Source organism: Petromyzon marinus, chromosome 32 (genome assembly GCF_048934315.1).
Source record: "Petromyzon marinus isolate PM22_M1 ecotype Great Lakes invasive population chromosome 32, UKy_Petmar_22M1.pri1.0, whole genome shotgun sequence".
In the NCBI taxonomy this organism is placed as follows: Eukaryota; Metazoa; Chordata; class Hyperoartia; order Petromyzontiformes; family Petromyzontidae; genus Petromyzon; species Petromyzon marinus.
In genome coordinates, this window is record NC_133698.1 from 5,947,898 (window position 1) to 5,971,836 (window position 23,939).

The window sequence follows — 23,939 nt, forward strand, 5'->3', positions numbered from 1 at the left end:
CGGATTCCCCTCTCTCAAATATTACCGGGTTGAGATAGCTGCGTGTAATATGACGATATGCAAGCACATGATTTACCACAAACCAGTTCAGCATGTCCCAGTAGGTTTTTTTGTTGTTTTTTTTTATGACATAGTTTCTAATATTAACACAGATGACTTCGTAGCTTCTTCCTCTCACACGAAACGTTAGGAAGTACAACTTTACGTAGCTGACAAGTCGGTTTCGACGTCAACACATTTGCATGTTTGCGTATCTTTTATTGAAATCTAAAGTTGAAGCACATTGCATTTGCAAGTCCTGCAATGTGACAACATAGCTTGTGCCAAAATGAGCCATGGGCCAAGGGAATTGGTCAGGGCCTCATCGCAACGGCCTGCATGTACTGCATGTACTGCATATGACGACGCAATGTCAAATCAAATCACAGGTTTATGATATAACGAGGCAAGATCGAACTCTCTGCAATTGAACGTCTCCGTCAAGTGAGACGTGGGTCACGGCAATTATTGGGTCGTCCGAGGGTGCATTCACTGAGGTGGAGATGGCAACGATGAAATATAAAGTTAGTGTCCAGGTGCCGACGTTGATTGCCTACATCGCAATTTTGAGACGTGGCGACGGGGTTGAGGAGGTCTTCATCCACACAGCAGCTTGGCTGATGATAATGAGCAATTGTTCGCGACGGTGGTGATCATGATGATGATGCAGGTGATGATACTCTTTGGTTATTTCGGTAAAGTCACGTAGGTAGAAAAATAATAGATGACGACGTTTCGATCGCAACACAAGCAATCGTCGAAACGCCGTGATTTATTATTATTTTTCTACCTACGTGACTTTACCGAAAGAACCAAAGGAGTATGGATTCCTGCAGTCACGAAAGCTTCGAATCGTAGGTGATGGTAATAATAAATGGAAGTTGCAGATGATAATGACTGCTGTTGCCTCTAGTATTCATTCTGCTGCTTGTGATACGTTACGGAGATGCTAAATTGGCTGTTGCTAGTTACGAATGCTTATGATGAATGTTAATGGATATCGCAATATCATATGCAGTTTCCTTCCCATGGCGGTTCGAACATTGGAAGGAATGGAAGTGCCTTGTGGCTGGAGGGGTCACGTGAACGTTACATGTGCACCTGTGGTGCATACAACAGATGCACATGTAAACTTCGATTGTCACACACACAATTCGAGGCATGTACCATGAGCTAAATAATCAATGTGAATCGATGAGTCCCTGCATCTCTCCACCTTTATTGCCGAGTGCATACAGGATAATGCGTGGTGTCGCTCTTATAAGACGCTCCGGAAAGGGAGACGCACCCTAACCTTGTGCCACGTGTCAATAGTTATACTGATCTGGTCTTACACACGCAAGCCTATCGGGTTATTAAGGCGCACCGGAACATAAGACGCACCCCAAATGTGCGCCCGGAGCCAATGCAGCTATACGAAACTAGCCACGCACACGCAAAGCTATGGCATTATAAGAGGCACTCCCTACGTTGTGTTTGAATATCCAGGAGGAGCGGTGGCGGTGGGAAGAATAGTGCTTTTTAAAAAATGGGTATTTCCTATTCAGTAGATTCGCTGGTAAGTGGCTCATTACATTGCTTCCTCGTCAGTCCTCAGCGAATCCTGCCAGGAAACGACGTTTTCAGTGTACAAAACATGATGTGAAACTAAAACGCACATGGGGAAACCCCCATCCGTCGTGTGAATCGTCTATAAGTAGCAACGAGCTGCTTGCGTCGGGGAACTAAACCCATTTACCGTAAACCCATTTGCCTCCCAACTACTTGCGAGTCGAGATGAACACCCTTTGTGTCACATGTATCCTGCTCACCACACTACCGGGTGAGTCCTGTTCTGCTGTGCAGTCCCCAGCTGCTGCTGCTGTGTTGTGACACGGAGCCAGCCGGCCACAGCCATCTCGCGGGTCGCTACCGAACCGCTCTGTGCTCCAGCCGCGTGTGCATCATCCGTCGAGTGATGTCTATTGATTGTACGCTGAACCCTCGTCTTGCGTTGGACATTATTTTGTGATTTAGCATGCGCTTTCGAGTATGTTAACGTATTTTGCTGGTTTTTTAAGGGCGTATTACTGTGCAGTTTTATTTTTTTAAGTGCGTATCGTTGGACATCCGATTAACACGCAAAACGTTACTGTTTGGTTCTTTAGGTAAAGTCACGTTGTTAGAAATACAATTTTTAAAAACGCATAACGTTTCGTTATGTTTGTTCACAAATTGTCGATTTCTCCCGTGACACAGTTGTTCTCGCTCTGATTTCTGGGTTGCTCCATTGGCTTTGCCATGTCGGTGACCCAAGCCATAGCCGCAAATGAGACTAAACTCAATCCTGGTCTCTTAAGAGTTCTCGTCTTGTCAAACACATCAACTTGACTGTTGAGCACTGATTGACAACACTAAACCGTGAACGAGGCATTTTAAAAGAAACATATGCATCACATTTGATAAAACGGAAACGGTTTTTGGCACGTGCTCTGTTTATCTTTGTGCTGTGAAGAAGGGCCATCGCCCGAAACGTCACCCGCTACATTTCCCCTCCCTTGTAAGGCAATTGTTGTTGACGAATGTTGCTGGGGTTTTATGGTGCTCGTGCCTGTGCACCCCTGCCAATGCAGTGTCACCGAATACATTGTTTTATGTTTACATACATTAATGGTACCGTAAACAGGCTCTATAGTATTCTGTGTTGGAGCATTGCGTGGCAATGTTGTAGCTGGATGGACTACTGGATGACGTATTTATAGCAATGCTTTCCGTGGGGTTTAAATCAGTATTTGTCACTGGTGTTAATTATTTTAATGTATTTAGCAACGCAGTAAGATTTCTCGTCAATTTGAATCACAGTGTTTCACTTTGAAACCCTTTAAATTCATGTCTATGTCATGCTTATTTTCTCTCCTATGCAATATGGTATTTTTTTTTCGAATACCGTACTGTAGTGCTGAACAATCTATTATCACATCAGCAGACAGGAGGATCTCGGCTCATTTTTAATTGCAGTAATTTTGGCACAGACCTCCCCAGGAGGGCTAGGCTCCTATTCCCTATGTTATACAGTACTGTAGTTTATACTCTTGGGTTCTTTCGGTAAAGTCACGTAGGTAGAAAAATTAAAATAAAACAAAAATAAGATAAATAATAAAAATATATTACAATAATATGTGATATATTTTTTTCTTTTATTTTTCTACCTACATGACTTTACCGAAAGAACCACAGAGTATGCATTCCTGCAGTCACGAAAACTTCAAATCAATATTAGTACTGTCGTTTGTCCCAGATGCTCACGGTTCGGAAACCAGAGGCCGCCCTAATTAACACTGCGGCTTGTCTCCCCCCCCCCCGCACCTCCAATTAGCACCGTTAGCTACGTACGGTGCGAAAGAGTGGGGCTTAAATATACCGTGCCATCATTTGCAAGAGTAAGCCATTTTTTGTGCCGGCATCATCCGTCCAAATGTTGCGAAATTTGAAAAGCTACCGGACCTGCAAAACTCCTCAATCGGTATTTGCATAGCAACTATCGCCCCCTAATTGTGCAAAATTGTCCCCTGCTAAAGAAGAGTCGCGGGACTCGGTGAGGCTTTCCTGGGTAAACAAGGAGAAACTAAATGAGGGCACAGTCATGTAGTATCGTCCGTTAATGGATCGATTTTCCTCTTCAGCATTATAACACAGCCCTGTGTAATCGTTTGATTACGGAGATGGGGTTGGTAGATCATCACACAGAAATTAAGCGAACGTGAGACGACCATCCTGTTGGCCACAAAAATTGCCAATTAGAGGCGGCAGAACATGTCGGTTATGACTGTACGTGTACCCAAAGCGTACAGGGCCATTGCCCCAAACGTCAGCTGGTGCATAGTTCTATGTTGACCGAATGTGTTAAGGTTTAATTGCAGTGCGTACAGTATCACATTTAGACCGAGTTAAAGTCACGGCTATATAGCTCGTTGAAACTGCTTTGTGAGAAGTGGCATCGACTCGCACGCAGCATTGCATAACGTGCAAGAAACGATCAACATCAGTAAACGGGAAATGTTCCAGGCTGGCTTTGCACTTACTCAAAGTCACGTGGTGCTGTTTTGTATAACCCAGATTCAAGGATCCAATGATTACTTCTTCTTTTTTTAATTTAAAAAAAAATCCCTTCTTAGAACCAGTTATCACGGCGTGGGAAACTTTGCACTGGCAATCATCCGTAAAAAAAAAACACATCCTTGATATAACACTGCCAAGTCATGTTCACGTGACAATTTAAATCTTGCCAGAACTGTCCACGCGTGTTCAGTAGAATCGCCGTAATGTGCGGCATGAATTTGCGTGTCTGATAGCACTGTAACTCAACACGTCCGTCTGAAACGTGGCCGATTATATTTGACATTTTTTTTTTAAAGACGGCGTTACTGACGAATGAGTTGTCGAGTTGTTATCGTTCAGTTGCAGAAGTCCCACAGGCTCGAATTGACTAAAGTTGCCTCATTATCTCCATTGATTACATCGTGGAATAAACTCGCCTCTCGATAAAATAGTTTATTTATTTACCGGAATCCCCTCCCACAAGAGGGCACAATGTTGGACGTAAGGTATTTGAAATTGAACCGAATAAGAGTACTGTAGCGTACTGAATAGTACAACTCCTGTAATCCGCGTTTACGTGTGTTGTGGGAGAGCTCTGCGCGGTTCATCCAATTGTCCGCGACACTACGCAATAAACACGCCTCTTCTCCTTGCAGAAGACAAATAGAATATCTTTGTAAAGTTCGGTAAGAAGGAAATGAGGGAGGGGGGGGGGTGTTAGTCATGTGCAAATTTTGGAAATCTTTGGCGAATGTTGAGTCACGCGGCTAAAAAAACACCTACAAATCGCGGAAGCACGGAGGCACCGCTAATTGAATAACTTGCACATTAAAAGAGTGTTACTGGGTTTCTCTAAAGTAGAGTCGATTGGTGATGCGTTTGTTTTTTTTGCTGATGCCACGAACAATATATTTCCGAGTACAATAACAGGCTTATATGAATAGCACAGTGAGTGAACTTCCTTCTTTAAACACACGCCGCATGAAACTCATTAACCATAAACTACGCTGTTTGCCCAGCACAGATATTGCTCAATAAAAGTACCCCCTAAAACGTTGACGTGAGCTCTAAAAAAAAAAACCCCACTTACTGACGAAGTGACGGAAGTACACTTATATGAAATATTTCATCTATCGGGACGTGTCCAAACTCGATATAAATGCACGGTGTTAAATGTCCACACTTTCAAAAGCTTCGGGCTTTAAGCAGGAGATGCTCACTGCCTAAATGTGTTGTGCAGGAAATCACTTGATTTTTTTTTGATCTGTTGGATACATTTGTTTACAATGATGCGCTCTCTGCCGATACCCTGTGGACATGAAAGATCCCGTGACTCGCTTCGAGAGGAGCAGGAGCATGATGCACTGTTACCGGTGATATCCCAACAGAAGGTTACTTCCATCGGTGATGGAGCCAAATTCCCCATCCGTGGATAATTCATACAGTTAGAAATAAATCCCCTGTGAGCATGAGTGGGTATTACTGTAAACGAGCTGTTGGAATAGATTCGCAATGGATGTGTCAAAAAGTGCATTGTCCATCCTGCGGCAGGGAAATTAAAGCATGAGACAGAACAATGAAAATAGTAATGAGAATTAAAGTGTAATTTTCTGTTTACACAGCAAGCTTCGTAAAATATATTCAATAACCAATATTTTCACCTTGTATAATCAGCCTGCATTTTTCATGTTGTGCCATGGATTTGTCCACGCATACTTTTTTTTGCTGTGAATTCTGTGTTCATTAAATATCTTATTTTTGGCTGAACATATATCATTGGCTTTAATATGCGTCGTTCATTATTTGTTCTATTCTGCACTGACTTTTTATTTATTTCAAGAAACATGTCTCAGTGGCTTATTACCAGATCATAACGTTGAAACATTAACCTACTGATTGCGTTCACAGGACTGAGTAAATCAATGTCGTGTTTTGTGAGTGATAAACGAAACACTTTCATTTTTCAGGTAAAGCACACTCAGCTATTAGCTATTTTTCAGAGGCGACTTGACCACACATAGCTCAACGTAGTGGCTGATATGATCATCGCATGTGGGAATTTATAGTATCTTTATCGGGCGTCTGGAACTCTCTTTCTTGCGATATTTAGAAGCCACTGGAGCTATGCACTTTTAAATCTTAATTGCAAACTCATTCCTTCAGAACTCCTTTTTGTGTGTAGTTTGTTGTCCTTCCCCCGCACTTCCGATTAGCACGGTTGTCTACGTACGGTGCAAAAGGAGTTCAACATACACACGTACATCAACACGTGCCCAAACGTGGAGGGCAAAACCTGAGAAAATTCCACGGGGAGAGAGAACACGCAAACTCCGAATATACAACAGGCATCGTCAGGGTCTGAATCGAAACCACGACGTCCTGCTTATCAGGCGAGGGAGATCAGAACGAATAACCGCGCGGACGTGTGTTTTCCTTTCAGGGGTGATAACCCTCCTTTCCGTGAAAACTCCGACTGAACTCACCGTCATCACGGGCAGTGACTTGGAAATCCCGTGTCAGTGGAATGTCCCTCAAGGAGACGGAAAGTCAAGTGACAGTGACATCATTCTACAGTGGTTCATTGTACGTGACCTGTCACTTTGTAGGATTTCTTTTTTAATGTCTGTCTGTTTCATATCATGTCATTTATTTCGAACTGATTTTTGCGTTTAGTTTGTTGTCCTTCCCCCGCACCTCCGATTAGCATGTGTTGGCTAAGTACGGTTTAAAATAAGTTCTACGTATATACATACTTTCCTTTTCGAACAAAATGCATGAATCATATTATCGTGTTCTTAGTTTTTTCGGTAACGTCACGTTGAAGGGAAACAACAAAATAATAATATATATAAAACAATAAAAAATTCTCACGACGTTTCGACCATAACTCAAACGGTCGTCTTCAGGTGTGTTGGTTTGCATAAATTTATTTTTAAACGGTGCATTTATTTATTTATAAAAAACGTTAGCGCCACGCGCAACGATTTGGCAGTTTATTTAGGACTAGTCCATCTATATTCTGAAAAGAGGAGGGGGGAGACGAAAAAAATTCGTAGTGCTATGAGATCTCCTTCCACAGACCGTTCTCTCGACACTGCCGTGCACTGCTTTGCCAACATTTAGAATGAATACACTGTCTTATGAAATGTCGCAGATATAACATTCGCAATGCAATATATTTGCTTTAATGTGTATCTACCATCCATTGGTATCTTCATCTATCTGAGCTATCAGATCCGCCCGTGATGATGATTATGATAATAATGATTTGTTTTCAACAATAGTACCCGTAATGCCCGGGGTGTCTCAGAGAGGGCTTTACTCGCGACAAACAACTTAAGTGGCATCCCGTCCCAACACATTACTACTTTTAAAAAAAAACACATCTAATCATATTCTTGGTTCTTTCGGTAAAGTCACGGAGGAGGAAAACAATAAAATAATCATTAAAATATATAAATAAATAACACGGAATATCTATTTTTATTATTTTATTGCTTCCCTTCCACGTGGTGACTTTACCGAAAGAACCAAGAATATGAATCCGTGCGGTCACGAAAGCTTTCAATCGCAACATCTAATCATGTCGATGTTCACCGATGCAACTCGCACCCGTTGTCGCACGGCCCCAGGAAACGGACAAAGGCGAGAGGCGACGGGTGTTCTACAAGAAAGGCCACCTGCAGGTGCGGGAGAAACCAGAGGGATACGCGCGAGAGATGCTCGTGGGGAAAGACTTCACGATGCTCCTGAAGAACGTCACGCGGCAGGACAGCAGGGGCTACATCTGCCAGGTGACGGCGGGAGCCGGAGGCACCGAGGACAGCACCGCGCGCGTCACGGTGCGAGGTGAGTGATTCGCCCGTGAAGCCAGTAAACACTGCGCCGCCACCGAGGGCGTCTCGGATCTCCTCCTGCTAACATCTGTCGACCTCCTCTCGCCGTGGGGATGGGTCGCTCCTCGAACGAAGGCCCTCCCTCTCGCGGCTCTGGATATTTTTCCCTTACCCCCACCGGCCGTCCACGCGGCCGGATCGAGGCTCACGAAACCTCTTTACCTCTGCCCTTTGTCTATGCAGGTGCGTTCTTTCGCATCCTGCCTTTTTAGCAAAAATTGTCTTATGTGTATAATGAAAAATATAGGAATAGTCTTTTCTGGGGATAAAAGTCCTTCTGCAAATAAAACAGATGTTACGGTGTCCAAACACCAAATATATTCCTTTTACAAGGCATCGAGTTTGATTGCATTAACCACACGTACTCTGTAACACGTAGGCTTTCGCGACCAATATCATCTACAATAAAGGGTTTTTATTTGGGTTAGATCGCGTAAATATATCATCAATGTGGCGGGTTTTGAAGACACATTTATATATTTACATGATCTAACCACCCCCCAAAAAAACCCCGTATTATACACACGTACTTTGTTGCAAAACATGCAAACAAACATGCTCCGGTGATATTTGCATTGTCTTTGAAACTTTATTGACCTTCACCAGAGACAGCCTTACAAAGACAATGCAAGTGTCAGAAACATGTATAGCTCGGGTTGAGCAGTTACATCTATTTAGTATCTATTTGGTGTGTGAACATCTCAACACAACTGTTTTATTGCCAGAAATGGTAAAGCCTATTCTTATATTTTTCATAATTTTGATACTGGCAAAATAAGGTCCCGTGGATATTCTACATACATATGTATGGCTACCTGTTTCAGCGGTTCTGCATGTACAACAAACTTTAATTCGCCAGATAGGGTCCTTGTGTTTGCCCTACATAGCGATGGTCACATCCAGAAGGCGTCCTGTTCGTTCCCAGTGATTCCTACCACACCCTGCTCCTTAACCTACCCAGCCAACCACACACATAGAGGCCCATGGACTCACGCAGAGGGCCGCAGACTCGCAGAGACCTACAGACTCACAGAGAGGGCAGTAACACTCACACAGAGAGCAGTAACACTCACGCAGAGGGCCACAGACTCACACAGAGAGCAGTAACACTCACACAGAGAGCAGTAACACTCACGCAGAGAGCCACAGACTCACACAGAGAGCAGTAACACTCACACAGAGAGCAGTAACACTCACGCAGAGAGCCGTAGACTCGCATAGACCTACAGACTCACACAAAGAGCAGTAACACTCACACAGAGAGCCGTAGACTCACAGAGACCTACAGACTCACACAAAGAGCAGTAACACTCACACAGAGAGCAGTAACACTCACGCAGAGAGCCGTAGACTCGCATAAACCTACAGACTCACACAAAGAGCAGTAACACTCACACAGAGAGCCGTAGACTCACATAGACCTACAGACTAACAGAGAGGGCAGTAATACTCACACAGAGAGCCGTAGACTCACAGAGACCTACAGACTCACACAGAGAGCAGTAACACTCACACAGAGACCTACAGACTCACACAGACCTACAGACTCACATAGAGAGCAGTAACACTCACGAAGAGAGCCGTAGACTCACAGAGACCTACAGACTCACAGAGAGTGCAGTAACACTCACACAGAGAGCAGTAACACTCACACAGAGAGCTGCAGACTCACAGAGACCTACAGACTCACACAGAGAGCAGTAACACTCACGAAGAGAGCCATGGACTCACAGAGACCTACAGACTCACACAAAGAGCAGTAACACTCACGCAGAGACCTACAGACTCACACAGAGAGCAGTAACACTCACGCAGAGAGCTACAGACTCGCAGAGACCTACAGACTCACACAAAGAGCAGTAACACTCACGCAGAGAGCCGTAGACTCGCACAAATATACTGTGGCTAATGGATTCAGAGCTGCAGAGAACGGGGGGGGGGCCTGGTTTTGATACATCAGTCATGGGGTGGGGAAGGGGGGGGGCATACTTCACCATGCTGGTCATTGCAGGTTGGGGAAGGGAACACGGTTTCTCTCGCATCACCGCTGAGCACGGGTGTCCGTGTCCAGTCAAGTTTCCAGGTCAATAAGGCGCCTTTTAATGTATTTGCCCGCATCAAAGCAGTTGATATCCCCGTGATGTACACGTAGACATGGTTTTGTATTGACACTTAACCTGGTAAAAGCTAATGTCAGGAGGTCCATTGTTGTTAGGTTTGCGAAGCTGATGGGGTCAGAGTAGGCGATCAAAAGCATTCCTCCAAGTGTATTGAAGGTAGCAGGCCTTGGCACTGACGTTTAGTGCAAACTCCTGCTGATGTGAGAAATATCGCTGCACTCTCCCTACCAGTAGCCATAACCCTGTCCCTAATAAACATCAGCCCTCTTTCCCTTGCAAGCCAATTTTGATGGGGATCAGCAGTAATTGTACGCAGCACACGCATGCCTGTAGCTGTGCATACATTGATGTCCTTCTCCCACACCTCTGATGAACACGCTTGGGTACGTGTGGTGCGAAATAAATTCTGCGTACATACATAAGAGGCCGTCCATAAATGACGTCACGCACCTGGGGGGGGGAAGGTCAGACATTTGTGACGATGTGACGATGGGGTGGTGGGGGGGGGGTTGAGTTACGTGACGTCACATCAAAATGCGCAATTTTAAATAAACATAGACAACACGTTCTACTGAATTAAATAGACTTTTTAAATAAAGGTTTTCTCCTACAACATCAGAGTGCAGCGCCACATTAAATACGCACTACACTGACAATAGTTTAAAGCGATTTCAAGCATTTTTTTTGGGGGGGGGGCAGAGCTTTGTGACGTCATATTTGAGGGGGGGGTCTGACTTTTTGTGACGCCGTGTGACGAGGGGGGAGGCGGGGAAGTCAAAAATTCTAAAAAAATCGCGTGACGTTATTTATGGACGGCCCCTAATCGTGAAACCTGCAGTGGTAATAACACATGACTGGTTTTCCCGCATTTCCCCCACAAGCAAGAATAATGACGAAGGAATTGGGGAAGTGTGTTATGAAAGCAGAACCGTTTTAAAAGCTGGAGTCACGAGACCGGTAGTTTTTTGAGCTAATAAAAACGCATCGGCGACAGAAACAATATCTGAAAGAAACAAAATAAGAAAGTGCGTTTTTGTAAAAAAAAAAATTGTTTTAACATTTTGTGTTTTATTTTTATTTAAAACTTTCGTGACTGCAGTGATTCATATTCTTGGTTCTTTCGGTAAAGTCACCACGTAGAAGGGAAGCAATAAAATAATAGAAATATAAAACGATAAAATGTATCACGACGTTTCGACTGCAACACAGGCAATCATCATCAGGTGTGAAAACCACAGCAAGAAAATAAAAATATTGTTGTGGTTTTCACACCTGATGATGATTGCTTGTGTTGCAGTCGAAACGTGAGAATTTTATTGTTTTATATTTTTATTATTTTATTGTTTCCCTTCTACGTGACTTTACCGAAAAAACCAAGCATATGGTTTATGTTTTGTTTATATGCCATCATTGTTTTGATATGCAAAATAACATGCGGTAAACTCATTGTGTCGTCTTCAAAACAAATGGGTATGTTGCTGCATGTGCAAATCAATATAAACAGATGCCACTGCTTCTTCATAAGTATGGCATTGCTAAATGCAGTCTACAGGGCTTCATTACTCAACTTACTCAATCATGATTATTTTTTCAACTTTGTCCCAAAGACGTAATGAAGAAAAAAGTGATTTCCTGGTCAAACGAGCATCGAGGGCGTGCTCATCTCCTGTGTAAAGCCCGGCACCAATGATGGAAATTCCACATTCCTATGGTGTGGCTGAGTCTCTCCATCGGACAACAACTGATGATTTCCCCATTTATTGTTCATCATCTCACGAACCGCAGAGCGATGATGGACTGAGTCCGCCTACAACCAGGATTTGAATAAAGCAAAACTTCCCATTGCGTGCCTACACTCTACGGCAGAGATAACCTGGGTGGATACAAAATATATATATAATGATGCTGTGCTATAAGATTACTCGTAAAACGATGATGACAATAATGACAGTGCTTTTATTTCTGCTTTAGATGTGGTCCCTCCAGAGACTGAATTTCCCGACAAGTCTGTCGTTATAACACAAGAAACTTATGCGGAGGTAAGTAAACTGGTGGCTCTTCGACAACCCGGACTTATCAGTGCAGGGAGCTACAATGTACAGTGTGCTAAAATAACCCCACCACTCAAGCGGTGCGGTAACGCCCTCATCCAGCAGTGGATTGATCAAGGGGCTGGCGTGGATAAGACGGTGGCTTGTAATTATAACGATGAACTTAACATCGAAATAGTAATAGATTACAGCCAGGAGCCAATGCACTACTGAATAAAAGCGCTACCCATTCTGAGTCAATCATGGGGACTCTCTGACCATAATTCACCAAAGCGGTCAGTATGGGTTGGGGAATGGAGGCAGGGTGGAGGGGGACATGACTATTTTAGAGACTGTATATGGCAAGTAAGACTACCTTGGTCTCATGATTTGCCACCTGATTATGAATAATTAAGGCTTAATGCTCACCACTGATGTTATCCGTGGCTGGGAATTGAACTTGGGTCTTTGTGGTTCATTGCACTCAATGCTAGCGGATATTATTTTCAGTGCGCATCTTTCCGCATGGCATCGCGCATCATAACGCTCTCGTCACTTTCTTGCAGGTCGGCGTGTGCATCGCGAGGAATGGATATCCACAGCCCAAGATCACATGGCACAGAGGCAATGAGTCTGTGGTCACTTCAACCGGTACACTACTCCGTTCACGTGCGCGCTTGTCTTCTGCAATGACGATGTCTTGTGCCCAAAGCGAAGTGATATGTTCCGAAAATGAAACGCTTGTTCCAGTGGTTATTGATCGCTGAATATGCCAATTGGTGATCAAAGGCGGCTCATATTTGTCTAACGAGATACACTACTAAACGTACATATGTGCTTTATGTATGTGTGTGTGTTGGACTTCTTCGGCACTGTACGTAGCCAACCGTGCTAATCGGAGGTGCGGCGGAAAGATAAAAAACTAAACACAAAAAGCAGTTCTAAAGAAATAACGTGATAACTATGTATATTTACTCATCATAACCTATCAGAGCACAGGTTCAATATCGCTGAGGTCCAGAGATACAGAAATAATTATTCCAATACCATTACCATATTCAATTCAAATGTTGGTTTTCACTTTAATCAGCATGCCTCGACCTTTACCCCTTCTTCAGACTTCATCGTTCAGGAGACGGTCACCGAGTACGCCGGCGACCTGTACACGGTCACCTCGAGAATGTTGTACCGGCAGCGATGCTTCACGAACGCCACCTTCCACTGCCAGGTTCACCACGGCTCGCCGGCTCGGCCAAGCACCGTCACCTCGGGCAAAATAACCGCAGTGCACGAGGGTGAGGAGCAGCTCAGCGGGCCGGCTGCGTCGCAGTATGCGGCGTTAAACACACACACACGCACACACACAAACACCACCCCCGTCGCGCGCGAATATTCAATTTGCCGCCAGCAAAAAAAATCTCGGAGCACCGCCGGGGTGGGGGTGGCATGAGACACACTGGGCCAGTGAGCACACCAGTTTCGTCTGGCCACGGTTGGCCAATTGAACCTTATGGCGGTACTCCCCGGGGTATCCGTAAGTACCATAGTACCCCAGGCTCTCGCATAATGTCCGTGATGCAGTCATTTTGAGTCTGTTGATGGTCGGCGATGCGGCAATCGACTTCATCTCGACGAGCTGTGCGCGATGCACTATTCAAAGTTGAATTTTTCGAAAACTTTTTTTTATGCTAATGTTTGGCGTTTCGACATCGCGTAGTAGCACTGATTTCGGATTGATTGGTACCCCAGTCGCGGAGTGAAGTAACACCCCTGGGAAAAAATAGTGTCCCAGAAATAAAATATTTAATTGCCTCGGTCAGTTTGTATTATTTGGTACCCCAGAGTACCGCCATAAGGATCACTTATTTTGGCAGTTGAATTACCCACCCACACAAGCCATCTGCTGTATATATATATTCTTAAGTGGGTTCATAAATGTATATCCGCTTCGACAAAGCGTCTGTGAATTATCCATTAATGTTTTGGGGGTGGTTGTGGGGGGGTTGATAAAATGAGTACCACATGAAATGCAGAGACTGCGCCACTTTGGTGGGAAATCAAGAGAGGTTGTTTTTCTACTGTATCCTAGGCATAAGAATATTTACCACTCCTTTGAAACTTGCTTGGACAGAACTGTTTGAAGACGTGGCACTTTGAGTTACCGATCAGATTGCGGACTTTCGGATGCATTATGAATTAGTCAAGTACGGCACTGAAAGGTTTTAGATAACGGAGTGTAGCTTTTGTTTGCACGGGTAAGTGTTGGGGCCACAGGATTCACTAGGGGGCAGTATTTGACAAGATATAAGCACTGCAGCTTGAAGAGACACTGTCGACTGCAGTATGAGTCACCACTGCGTACGATTAATTGATCACAGTCTGAGGAGCGTCTGCGATGTGGTTTTCCATTGGCATTGTGAAAGACCCAACTTAAGCGATCCCTGCGTTTGATCTTCCACGAAGCTCACGGTCCACCCGAAATCGCATCCGCACAAACCATGGCAGATACGGATACCTGATGCACAAATGGAGAATTAAAAACTCTCCATTGTGCGACTAGCGATCATCCAGAACAGACCGTACAACGTGTAACGTCGCAATGCCCCGATCCACAAACACGAAGGATACATCGCAGCGACGATGGTACATGATACACTACTCCGCTGCTCCTGACGCGGCTGTCTGGCTTGACCACCTGAATGTGACACCTTGGCTGTTGTGCTGCGTCTACATTGGCCATACGAATGAAGAAGGAGGCAGTGATCTGAAAAGTTCACATTCCTATGGCAGGGGCCGGTCTTTAAATTTACAATATTTGTAATAGCCGTGCCAACTCCACACAGACTCTGCTTACGTTTCATATTACATATTTTCATAATAGAGGTGATGATTTGTTTTGAAGCTTGCTGTCACATGCTGTCATTTAGATAATACCCCTAACATGTGTGCCCCTTTTTCTTGTAGCAAAACCACAGTTTCAGAAGACACTCGTTCAAATATCCATTCCAGACGTGAAAACTGACTATAGTCTTCTGTGCGAGGCCACAGCAAACCCCATGCCTACTATAAGTTGGAATATCACGGGATCTCCTGTAAGTACATGAGTCAAAATATTTTATTTAAAATACAGTCAAACCTTGGATTGCGAGTAACTTGGTCTGCGAGTGTTTTGCAAGACGAGCAAAAAGTTTAAATAAATATTAATTTGATAAACGAGCGAGATCTTGCAATACGATTAGCACGTATACGCTTTGTCTGCCGAGCGTCACGTGATCACAACTGATATACGAGTGCTTTGATATACGAGTGCTTTGGATTACAAACACGTTTCCGGAACGAATTATGCTCGCAATCCAAGGTTTTACACTGTATATATATTTATCTAAATGTTATCCCTATGGCGCTGTCGGTGTCACGTCAAACCTCCATTCGGTCAGAGAACGGTCGGTGCAAATGGATATTACAGATCTACCTGAGAGATATACCTACAATAACCACACATCTTACAGATCTACAGAGGCCACTTGCCTTAAAGAGAACTCTGGTTCACACAGTAGGGGACAGAATTTTCCCAACTTGCTTTGCCACTAAGGGTAATCTTCATCGCTTTCCGGTCAAACCATTTTTTTTTTAAGTTTGAAATGTAGCCAATTTAGCCAACTTAAGTGTCGAGTAAAAGTCAATGCGATGCCTGTTTGTGCAGTGCTGTTTGTTTAAGCACAGGCAGCTACCTAGATTCGAACTAAGTGGTGGTGCCAGCTCAGTGCTCTGACTTCTGAGCCACCCCGGTCACCTCCTCGCCATAGTCCTGACACATTGCGGGGGGTATACTCACGTTTATTTCCCCCGACATTGTTTTGACGACATGAGATATTCCTGACAGAATTCACTCAAAGAACCCTCATGTACAGCGCACGCATGCAGTTCACGTAAGGCCACATTCTGTGTTCTTAACTCGATATCTTGTGATGCTTTTCTGGTGAAGGGGGATTTTTTTTACGTAAATGCGCAGCCCTGACATCATTTGTCTCTGCGACCTTTGTGTCAGTCTCAAAACGATTAACAAAAATTAATAAGCAATATTACCAGAGCGTGTTTGTTTCGCACGTTTCGGTGACGGATTGTGGACTCCTTGCAGGTGGAGCACTGGAACAAAGAGCTAAATGTGTTGAGTAGTCAGCTGGAGCTGAATGTGAACGAGCTGGAGAGGGTCACAGTCGTCACGTGCAGTGCGTGGAACAAGCATGGGCGGGGAGAGATGACCTTCGTTGTACAGTACCGCAAAGGTGAATGCAAACGAAGCATGACTCCGTTCTGTCTGCACACATGTATTTAAAATGTACTTTAGTCCATCAATTAAAAATATGTTTTAAATCGCATCTGCACAAAGCGTGGCAGATGCGGATACCCGATGCACAAATGGAAAAATAAAAAAAAAGTCTCCAGTGTGAGGCTGTGGTCATCCAGAACAGACCGTACAACGTATGACGATGCAGTGCCCCGATCCACAAAACACGAAGCGGACATCACAGCGACGATGCACTCCGCTGCTCTGGACGCGGTCATGTGGCTTGACCAACTCGATGTGACATCGCAGTCCGTTGCTCTGCATCTACATCAACCAATATTATGAAGCAAAAAGGTCAAGCTGGTTATTGGCACTCCACATGAACCTTTTGACCCTTTTCAAGGCAAAAACGAACACCGTACACGAACTCATTGTGCACTGCTGTGCAGCGTTACTGCTGAATTCATAACAGAATAAATAAAACTCGAGACTGGCTTCGACTTTCTGGGTCTCATCAGCAGGCATCTAGAGATGACCACCTAGTCTATCGAAGGTAGCAGCTCACTAACCCAGCTATTTACAAGCCGAAGTTCGTGAGCTGGCTGGGTGTGGTGGTGTACGCCTGTCACAAATTGCCTTGCGTGTGGGGTTGATGGATCACACACAGACCACGTGTGTGAAACTCCTAACCTGCAGGGCTTTGACGTGGTCAGGGTTGAGTTGCTGACCTATCTGTTTGGATTTTCAATAAGTTATTCACTCGTGTGCGAAATCTATCTCCAAACACCCCACTTTCATCTCTCAATTCAAAATCATTCAACGAGGAATGGGCGTAGCAACTATCTGTCGGACTCTCCTACAAAATGGAGCCTGCAGAGTGTGTGCGATTCTCCTATAGATACGACTATTAAGATATCCTAAAATCTAGAGCAGTTGTTTCTCACACTTATTTGGCCTGCAGACCACTCAGGCGATGCAAACATTTCCGCGGGACCCCCCCCATCCCCCGTGACAAAACGCATTCACTTCTCCCACTAAATACCACTCGTAAAAAAATCTATTGATATTACCGGAACATTTAAAAAAAAATGGTTACGCAGCTACAAGGCTTTTTTCGGGGGGGGGAGGGAGGGGGGAAGGGTTTTTTTTAGATGTTAGCGTTAGGGTAGTTTAATCAGGGGTAGTTTACCAAAGTAAATTTTATTTATTTATTTATCATGTAAGTCACCGCGGACCACCCGAAGGGCCGTCGCGGGCCGCTCAGCGGCGGTCCCGGGACCGCACGCTGAGACCCCCGCTGGGCATTTGTCTCGAGGGCCTTTGCAGGAGGGTCCTTGCTAAGCTTCACACTTTTGGGGTGGGGGTGAGGGAGACGTCTCGTAATTCTTGTTTGTGTCTTTTTGTTTGTTTGGCTCTCACAGATACATTTCCGAGAAGGATCGAGGTGGTCGTTGGTGTGGTCGTTACGTGCGCCATGTTTGCATCGTTGATCATTTCATTTCTTGTCATCAAACGCTGTCAAAGGTAAACATTCAATTGTGTTCGGATATCTCTGAAATTAGCGCGGCCTGGAAGCGCAATATTAAGTAATACGTCTTACAATTACAATTCCTTATAGAGGAAACACATACTAATTAACTGATTATTAATCTGTTTTATAATTACAATACCCCTCCCCCCTCCTCCGCCTCTGATCTCTGTACCTGATTGGGTTCAGTGATGACGTCGTCCTGCTGCTGCTCCATTTAAGGGCGGAAGCAGATGGATTGCTTCACGATTCTGGCAAATCGCCCGACCATGCTAGATGTGATTACCAGCGAAACGTCGTACTCAAATTGTAAATGGAGTGGATTTACTCTCCAACACACCGGTGGGCTGGAGTAGTAACTAATTGGCGTTTTGTTTACGTGACAAACTCCTTACTAATTGACTGTTTCGGGTGGTGGAGGGTTACGACACATTTATACTGACGCGATATTGCCCAAAAACCTTTATAATGAATCTCTGAAATTATTTAGGTGATTTTTTTTCTATATACATAAGATAAAAATGTTAAGTCCTTTTATCAATCCACTGCTGGACGAAGACCTCACACCCCAAATTGTCGCCACCTCTCATGATCCTGCGATGTAATAAAAATACAAAGATCCCCCCTATAGCCTTCACAGACTGTTGAAGAATATGCTGTTAGCGAGCACCTATGAAGGCCGAAACGGTACACGAGGGGGTGGTGTGACCAGCCCACGCCCGTCCGCCTTTGTCTCCCCAGCGGCGATGTTTACACATCCCAACAGGAACTGATTTGAGGCTGAGGCGAGCTAGGAGAAGCCCAGGACTGGTTCAGATAATCGTCACTGGTGTTGGCCGTGGGTAGGAATCGAACTCGGGTCGCTGGGTTCGTAGCGCAGCGTAGCGCTATCAATCCACCAATCACCTGCACACGAACCAATTTAATCGCTCCATCTCCCCAGTTTGATTTCCTCTCGCACTGTTGTAGGTCACTCACCGTCATTGTTTGACCATACTTCACCATGCTGGTCACTGGGGGTTGGTGAAAGTGGCGCGGGTGGTGGTCGGTGTGGTCCAGCTTTCACTTGCCAGCAATGATTGGCCAAGGCAAAGAATCAAAACTCAGGGCCCACCGGGGTTTGAGGCTCTGTGAGAGCCACTAACCACAAGCAGTGGCTGCTAGTAACCGACAATATGTCAAGTATTTTCTTCATATTCTGGATGAGAACTGTACAAATTCAACGTGATACTCTTTGGGTCTTTCGGTAAAGTCACATAGATAAAAAATAATCATTAAATAATTAGAAATCACGACGTTTCGATCGCATGATTAACTCCTGCGGTCACGAAAGCTTTAAGCCAAGATGCTACGTGAGAACAAGAGCAATTCAACGTGATATTTTTCAACGTTGCATTTACTATTGCAGCCGACAAATGTCACTTGTTCAAGAGTACATTCACCGAGGAGATGGAGCGATTTAATCAGTCAGTGTATAGGCGCTAGGTGGATTATATTGCATAGCCAACCGTGGTCATCGGAGGTGCGTGAGAAGTGGTGGTGGTGGTGGTGGCAGCTTGGGGAGGCCTTCATCCAGCAGTGAATTGAGCATGGCTGATGTACACTGCAGGTGTGCGCAATGAAAGCAATTACATGCCTAATCACCGCACTGTCCGCCGGTGTTTTCAAACAGAAGTAAGAATAAAGCTGGAGAAGCGGATAAATCACTAAATCCACTTCACAAAGGCTCGGTAAGTGCGCCTGTCATTGCATCCAACTCTGTGATGAAATATACGCGCAGGGTTGTATTTTCCCCACTTTTAAATTTGAAAATGTTGAAAGCACACATGCGGAAGCATGGAAGTACAGTTCCGCAAAGGATCTTGCTTATTGCCTTCCTCCGCCTGCAACTATATACCTAACGCAACCCCAATGACAATATTTATCATGCGTGACGATCGCCCATCCAAACATTATCCAGGCTCGGAACTGCTTGGCTTCTGATAGCTCATGGGATTGGGCAGGCTACGGGTGATTATTTCATAAACGTTTTCATCTTACGCTTGCCACATTTTTGTTGTTTTCAACGAAGTAGCAGACGGCCATGATTACGACAACGATGCTGAAATTCGGAAATATAACTGAGGATGATGATGATGATGATTTTTACACTGGTATTCTGTGTTTGTCTTTATTTTCCTTTAGGAATGCTGTTAATCTTAGCTGCACTATCACAATGAGAAGACAACGATATGCTGCCAAACCCATGGAAAAGGACTGACTTTCGTGAGCTTTCGTCACATATGTCGCGCTATGCTGTTACTTTTGACGATTCTGTTGTGTGTACACAACCCTTTTTTTACGAGGTATCATTTCAAAGAGCACTTTAATATGTTAGGACTATACGTGTGTATGTATGTTTACAGAATCAATATAAACCAAACTATAATTGCACCACCATATAGGTGAGGTTACGCGATGCTCCCGTGGTGTAACGGTCAGCGCACTGGGCTTGCAATCCAGAGATGACCGATTCTGTTCCATCTCCCAGCGTGACAACTGAAACAACGAGGCAATCCCTCTTAAATCCCGCCCCCCCCCCCTCCTCTGTCCACCAAGCAATATAAATGGGTATAGTCAGTGGGGTAAAATGTGTCTACTGTAATCCCATATTTTCAGGATGTCCGTGCGCACGTGGAAAAGTAAGCCAAGACACATTCGATAGAGGGGGTTCTCTCGACTTAGAGTTTCCGCTTGTGGAGTCTCGTCTGCCAGCATTGGCTCGAGCGAGTAATTGCAGGGTTGCGCCTTTATACGCGTGTTCGACTTGTAAGGGTTGGAGTTTGGGTTGGATTGAACACACAGGAGTAGATTAAGAAATCATTATTTCTTTTTTTTTTAAACGCCGTTCCACGAATCATAATGTGCACAATACGTTTATACTTACTGTATGCCGATCATATACAATGCAACGCTATACTGTACTAGTATACGGATAAAACATTTTAACGCCTGATATTACAGTGATCCGTTCGCTGACCTACGGTCGATGTGTTAGAATAGTGGCTTGCTTAGGCTGTGCAGTGTTAAACAATTTCAGTGCAACGTCGCATATCCGACCGTCGTGAATCCACCCCGACCACCCACATCCAGGGCGGCGACGCACTGTGGATCGTGTCACTCTGAATTCACAGGATTTCTCTCACTTCATGCGATTTCCTGGACATGTTGCTCCATGCCCTTTCAAGTCACCCATGCGGGGCTTTTGCGTGGACTGCGCGCGCTAAACGCGGTTCGGGGCTGGTCGCTCGCCTCGTGCGATGCATTGCGGGCTGAGGTCAACTGTGCGGTCCGTGCGCGCCCCCATTGGGTTCTTTATTTGATTTTGGAACGCATCGGCCGCGTAAGAAGGGAAAGGGAAATCCTGTTGCACGTTCGCAATCTCGCGTGCATTCACTTTCTGAAGTGCGGCAGAGTTTGTGTTTTTGCTGACGTTTCAAGCAGTCGTTAAGTCTCTCCTGCCGGGCAACATAATGTGTGTGTGTGTGCAGTCATTCCCTATCGACGTTCACATATGCTGTCCAAACCACGAGCTCAAACCCACTGCATGTCCACTGCATGAAATGTGGCCGTTTTGCTCGTTAGACCACCGACTAGACCGGTTTAGGCCTCATCGGTGCAACACAGTCATCAATAGGCCACCACTACCATTTGCCTCTGTGTGTTGCCAACGCATGGAAAGGACTTTCAACTAGTCACGATTGTGACCCGGTTAGCAGCTGCCGACATCTGTAAATGATGGGGAAAGCCCGTCACAACAGAAGCATGAACGCAGGCTGGAAACACGTGTTTAACAACACACAAAGGTGCGAATCTTTGTGTGTACAAAAGCTCTCCTCCTTATCTCCTTCACGAAATTTAACTTTTTTTCACAAAGCCACAGGGAGTCGGATATGCGATGTTATAACGGCAATTATAGAACATTTATTTCGTCAGTTTCAGTATTCTTGTGAAGTTCTTTCTTTCAATGCAATCTGTGGTGTGTTTTTTAAAATCTTTTTTTATTGCAATGTACATTATAGACGTGATGCGTGTTGAATGAATAAAATAACAGATCTCTTTCGTCATGCATGTGCCTGATGATAGTGTAACGCGATAAACGGGGTACTTGCCTGCACTAGCAGACACCCACCAATAGGGGGTGATGAGTGGGCCACCAAGGTTCCCCAGACCCCCGAGAGGGGGGCTGGGGGAAGATTCCAGGACCCTCTGGAACGCTCTGGAAGGGAGGCGTGGCCAGGGGCGTGGGGACCCTGGCAGGTGTACGAAGACTGAAGACCGAGCTTCAGAGTAGGACCCTGGGACCCCCAGACCCGCTGTCCTTCTAAGGGCCGGGACTGACGTGGGACAGCGGTCGGACTCTGGGTACCCCCAGACCCGTTGTCCTTGTAAGGGCCGAGACTTAGTGGGCCAGTGGCCGGGACCCGAGGACCTTGGCTGGGTTGGGTCAGGATAGCCTCCCCTAGGCCCCCTAGCCAGAGGGCTGAGTGCAGAGTGGTCCCCAGTGTGAGGAGGCACGATAGCCCGGAGGCCATACCTCCCCAGGTAGCGGGTGTAAGGGGCCGTTACCCCTTTGTGTTAGAGACCCTGTACTGAGTTATTTGTTGAACAAAAGTGTTGCCTCAAGTACCGGCTCTCCCTCGTCTTTGGGCTCACTACAATAGTGATGGAACTAAGCATCAGCAAACTAAGCAACGTTTAAGGGCCCAAACAGCTGAAGGGGCTGCTGGATATTTATGAAATCAAGCAAGAAAAACCATGCATATGCATGGGTTTTAGAACGTTTTTCAACATGCATTTTTCTTCAGAAGGGTTCACAGTTTAAAGGATTGTATATTGCATAATACCTGCAATGATCATACAAAAAATTGAACATTAACGAAGAAAATGGAGAGTGTGGTACAGAATTTGAAAGTGTATGAACTGGCTTGTGTTAGAAGTTGGCATCATATTCTGGGATGTAACTTAATGGTTTTATTTCTCTGTTGTAATAACTTTTTGTTGCTGTGTGCGTGTCTTTTGTTTGGCTGACATTAATTTATTCATTTATATTTTCTGAGGGATTTCATTTGCTTGGTAGTTGATATATATATGGGATCTGGCCCTTATATAATTAATGTACAGCGTGTTAGGCGTGCAATTAGCATGAACGACGTCGTATAAAATGATATTATTTTTTAAGGCAGCATGCAGAGGGGAATGTCTGTAATGATGTTGCGAGACAGAGGAATGCCTCGATTAGGGAACACGCACAGGTCAATGGCATCGATCAAAACTTAAGATAAGTTAGCGGGCTCGGGCAGGCCACAAGTCACTACTATGAGGGATGATGGCCGGTGATCAACAACAACGATGGAGTGGCGGCCAAAGAACGGAACGGCACCTTAAAAGGACGAGAAGATGGAGCGATAAAAGCCATTCGATTGTGAGAGGTGGTGGTTGCTTTCAGAAGATACTAGCAGTGGATTAACCCTGGTGATGATTATGGTGATGATGATGATGAAAGGAAATAGAGTTTAACACTATTTTGAGTTAATTTTCAATATGTTGGGTTTTTTTTCACGTGTCAGTGACAGTTTTCCCATAAAATTACTTGGGGCCCATCCTGCTAAAGGATGAAATACCCGGCGGTGTCCTTGTACTCAGGATGCGAGCCTCGCTCCACATCCTCTTCCTGTGCTTCGGGTCAAAGTGTCTCTCACACAATGGAAAGCTCGGGATTGTTCTGCGTATCCTCCCATCGTACTTATTTCTGGAGTAATATCTCAGGCCAGCCAGCCAGTGAATGAGCAGTAAAAGTTGCAAACTTAAAGATTCCTTCACCTTAAAAGTTTGGAATCTGTGCACTCCCACTGTTGCCAGATTGAATCCCAGGCACGGCTAACATTAGTGATGGGTGATGGACCACTCTTTTAATTATTT

The 23,939-nt window shown here is 44.9% G+C and overlaps 1 protein-coding gene across 1 annotated transcript; it reads left to right on the forward strand.

Annotated features, from left to right (window-relative positions):
• Positions 1-893: 893 nt before the first annotated feature.
• On the forward strand, positions 894-22,076 carry LOC103091683 (basal cell adhesion molecule). Its single transcript, XM_032964442.2, has 11 exons — positions 894-1,861; positions 6,557-6,699; positions 7,749-7,965; positions 12,104-12,171; positions 12,729-12,813; positions 13,281-13,457; positions 15,127-15,254; positions 16,301-16,448; positions 17,872-17,974; positions 19,651-19,708; positions 20,163-22,076. Exons 1-11 carry the CDS (start codon positions 1,816-1,818, stop codon positions 20,172-20,174), a joined length of 1,185 nt encoding a protein of 394 aa, XP_032820333.2. The 5' UTR covers positions 894-1,815; the 3' UTR covers positions 20,175-22,076.
• The last annotated feature ends 1,863 nt before the right edge of the window (positions 22,077-23,939 follow it).

Coding starts and splice junctions, on each gene's coding strand:
- LOC103091683 (XM_032964442.2), top strand. CDS start 1,816: ATGAACACCCTTTGTGTCACATGTATCCTGCTCACCACACTACCGG. Junction 6,700..7,748: donor TCATTCTACAGTGGTTCATT/GTACGTGACCTG, acceptor GCACGGCCCCAG/GAAACGGACAAAGGCGAGAG. Junction 16,449..17,871: donor CGTTGTACAGTACCGCAAAG/GTGAATGCAAAC, acceptor TGGCTCTCACAG/ATACATTTCCGAGAAGGATC.